General features: G+C 35.6%; 1 protein-coding gene across 1 annotated transcript; it reads right to left on the bottom strand.

The window, feature by feature from the left end:
* Positions 1–2467: 2467 nt before the first annotated feature.
* Positions 2468–3453, bottom strand: LOC126672273 (uncharacterized). The gene is made up of 2 exons (XM_050366221.1): positions 3390–3453; positions 2468–3303 (listed from the first exon to the last, which is right to left on the bottom strand). The coding sequence occupies exons 1-2, from the start codon at positions 3451–3453 to the stop codon at positions 2468–2470; spliced, it is 900 nt and encodes a 299-aa protein (XP_050222178.1).
* Positions 3454–3928: the final 475 nt, after the last annotated feature.

Raw genomic sequence — 3928 nt, forward strand, 5'->3', positions numbered from 1 at the left:
TCCACACCCCTTGTAACAGAAACAGGCAGAACAAAAATGGAACTCCAGTATACTTGCATACTGAACAACACTGCATTAACTAGCTGAAGCCTCCCAGCATAGGTTAGATGCCTCATTGTCCAATAAAAGATTCTGTTGGAAATTTTATCAATAAGAGTTTTGCAATCACTCTTCCCCAACCTTTTACTAATGAGAGGAACTCCTAAATACTTAATAGGCAACACCCCTTCAGCAAAACCTATTCTCTGCAGAATTTCATTCTTAATGCTACTATCCACACCACTAAAATAGATGTTACTTTTCTGGGTATTGACTTGGAGACCAGAAATATCATAAAAATTACTTAAGACTGCAGAAATCTGATTAATACTCCTCATATCACATTTACAAAAAATGAAAAGATCATCAGCAAAACATAAATGCTTAATTTTCATCGCCTTACAACCAGAAAGGTAGACAAAATCTTTATCCTCAATACACCTCAAAGCCCTAGATAAGTACTCCATAACTAGGACAAAAATCATAGGGGACATAGGATCACCCTGCCTTACTCCACAAGCCCCAGGAAAGAACCCTTCAGGAACACCATTAATCATAATTGAGAAAGAAGGAGTTCTAATGCAAGTCATGATCCACTTTATGAATTTGTCAGGAAATCTAAGCCCTAGCAAAATCTCTTCAATACAGTCCCAATGAATGGTATCATAGGCTTTCCTAAGATCAATTTTCATAGCACAATCTTTTTTACCCTTCACCTTATGGTAATTAAAGACTAACTCATGAGCTAAAAGGATATTGTCTCCTATTTTCCTTCCAGGAATGAAGGCAGACTGAGAATTATCAACTAAATACTCCAAACAACCCCTCAGTCTATTAGAGATAATCTTAGTGATACATTTATACAGCACATTGCAGCATGAAATAGGCTTATAATCATTCAAAAGCTCAGCATTATCAATCTTAGGAATAATAGTTATGATGGTAGCATTTACCTGTTTCAGGAGGTGGCCAGATTCAAAAAAATCTTTGACAGCATCACACACATCTCTGCCAATAATCTCCCAACTTTCCTTGAAGAACATGCTACTGTACCCATCTGCTCCAGGAGCCTTGTCACAACCAATACTGAAAATAGCTTGCTTAATCTCCACATCAGTTACATTCTTGCACAGATTAACACTATCATTATCAGAAACCATATTGCCAGCCATTAGGATAGTACTTATTACATTCTCTCTTCTAGGCCTGGGAGTACCAATTAGATTTTTATAAAACTCTACAATGCTTTTAGTAATCACCATCTGGTCATTTGTCAAAACTCCATCAATTTTCAACTGTGAAATTCTATTTCTGGTTTGTCTGCTCTTCAAAGACTTGTGAAAGAACTTTGTGTTGAGATCCCCACGCTCAATCCATTAAATTCTGGATTTTTGTCTAATCAAGTTCTCTTCCCACCTTAGCAACTTCCTGAAATGAATTGCAACAGCTTGTTCCTCATCTAGCAGAAAGTTATTGAGAGGGTCTTTTTGCAGATTATCCTGTATCTCTTTCAGCATGTCTCTACACTTACCAACCTGATCTGAGATATTGCTAAAACATGACTTATTCAGACTTCTAAGATCCTTTTCAGCCTTTTCAACTTCTGAAACACTTTAAACATATGAAAACCATTAATAGGTTCATTCCAACTCCTTCTAACAATCTCCAGAAACTCTTTACTTTCAGTCCACACATTGAAGAATCTAAAGGGCTTGCCCTTAAAAGCAATGGACTCATTAAAAACCACAATCAGGGGAGCATGATCTGATATTCCATGGTTAAAAACTCTGGCTTCAGATTCAAAACAGTCCATCCAAGCTTCAGAAACCAACACTCTATCTAACTTCCTCCAAATCCTGTTCCCTCCTTCTTGGTTGTTATTCCAAGTAAAAAGGTTCCCTTTCCAATTTAATTCCACTAAATTTGAATCATTCAAGCAACCCTGGAAATCATCACAGTCATACTGACTTGCCATATTACCACGACATCTCTCATTATTCCTAAGAGTAGCATTAAAATCTCCAAGAACCACCCAAGGAGACTTATGAATACTTTTAGAAATAGAAACCAGGCTTTTCCACAATCTCTTCCTATTCAAATTATCATTCATGCCATAGATGAAGGAACACATAAAGACTTTATCATTACTCCTAACTTCACAATGCATCAACTGATCAGACTTCTCAATACAGTTAACAATTATCTCATTTTTAAAAATCACCCAAATTCTTCCTAGATCACAGCAATCATCATTATTGATCATAGACCAACCAGACAACTTCAAAGACTTCCAAACTTTATTCATATTACTACCTCTAACTCTAGTTTCAATAATAGCACACAGGGATAAGTGATTAGAAACTAACCAGTTCCTGACCTCTGCATGCTTAATGGGATCATTAAGACCCCTGATGTTCCATACCCCCAATCATTTGCCCCTTTCAGGGGTTATGTTGACTCTCTTAACCCTCTTATCACCAATTATTCTAATTTTGGAACCTCCACCTATCTCAATAATTTTGCCAATACTTCCACTCTGGCTTTGCACAACACTACCAATTCTACCTTTTAATTTGTTCACCACAGAAGCTTTCTTAGTATGATTGTTCTGACCTTCACTCTTCTCAGAATCATCAGGTTTTTTAGTTTCCTCAATTGTTACCTCTTCCAGTACACTGAACTGGTTAACTAAAATAACCTCAGCTTCTTTTGCCACTGCAGCTACCCCCTCTTTCCCATGCATAATATTCTCCACTCCACTATCTTTTTTAACCCATTTCTTCTGAACAACTTTCTTCAATTTACATTCAGCAGTATTGTGACCTATAGTTTTACACTCAGCACAGGCTGGAGGTCTCCACTCATAGACTATACTCTGAATGAACTGCTCTCCTTCCTCATCCTCCATAGTTACTTCTTGAGGAAATTCCCCAAAAGCATCCATTTCTACGAGAACTCTAGCATAAGCTAGTCTAGATTGATCATGCGTACATTGATCTGTGTACATAGGTCTTCCACACAAGCTTGCCGATCTACCTAACATGGTAGCATTCCAAAACTCCCATGGAAGTTTAGGAAAATGAATCCACACTGCAAACTTGATCATCTCCATCTCAAATTTCATTCTCCTCTGCCATTCCTTCAGAACTAGAGGTCTTCTATCAAAAAACATAGGACCATCACTCAACGCCTTTAGTTTACCCTCCTCATCTTCAAACTGGAGAAGAAACATTTTCGAGTTCACCTGTATCACAGATTGCAACCCTATATTCCTCCATCTACTCATTACAAAACTCTGCAAATGAAAAAACCTCGGTTCATACCCAATAATTTGACAGATTAGGGCATACTTCCACTTCTCTTCTTTTTCTTCAGCAATCTCAGATGAATAGAATTTAACAACCCTTTTGCCATCCTTAACAGCAGGAGATTTTTATGTTTCATTTGTACCCTAAAATTAAATTTTTTGATAATTTAATTAATTTAAGGATGAAAATATTAAAAACAAGATACATAAATGATTAATATTAACGTTTTATCAGAATATAGGTTAAAAATGAAGGACTAATTTAAATTCTTTTTTAAAAGAAAATAGGTCAATTAAACTCATTAGAGTAGAGATGAAACATAAAAATCGAAAATAGGGTACAATTGAAATTTTCCTAAATCATAGTATAAATGAAAAAAATTATTATAAGGTGGGTGGTTTTTAAGTAAGTAGGCCTAAATTTTAATCCCTTACTTCCGCAAAGGATAATGATATAGAATTAACCGATTAATATGGTGCACACTGCCTTATAATTTCACAACTGATTCATATAGAATTATTATAGCATAAAAATATTTGAAATGCATAATTGATTCATATAGAATTAATATAGCAATAAAA

This window comes from Mercurialis annua, linkage group LG3 (assembly GCF_937616625.2).
Source record: "Mercurialis annua linkage group LG3, ddMerAnnu1.2, whole genome shotgun sequence".
NCBI lineage: Eukaryota > Viridiplantae > Streptophyta > Magnoliopsida > Malpighiales > Euphorbiaceae > Mercurialis > Mercurialis annua.

Excerpts from the sequence above, each read along its gene's own strand:
- LOC126672273 (XM_050366221.1), bottom strand. The coding sequence starts at position 3,453 with ATGGCAAAAGGGTTGTTAAATTCTATTCATCTGAGATTGCTGAAGAAA. Across the intron at positions 3,304-3,389 it reads GAAAAAGAAGAGAAGTGGAA|GGTTGCAATCTGTGATACAG; the intron begins GTATGCCCTAAT and ends GGAGGAATATAG.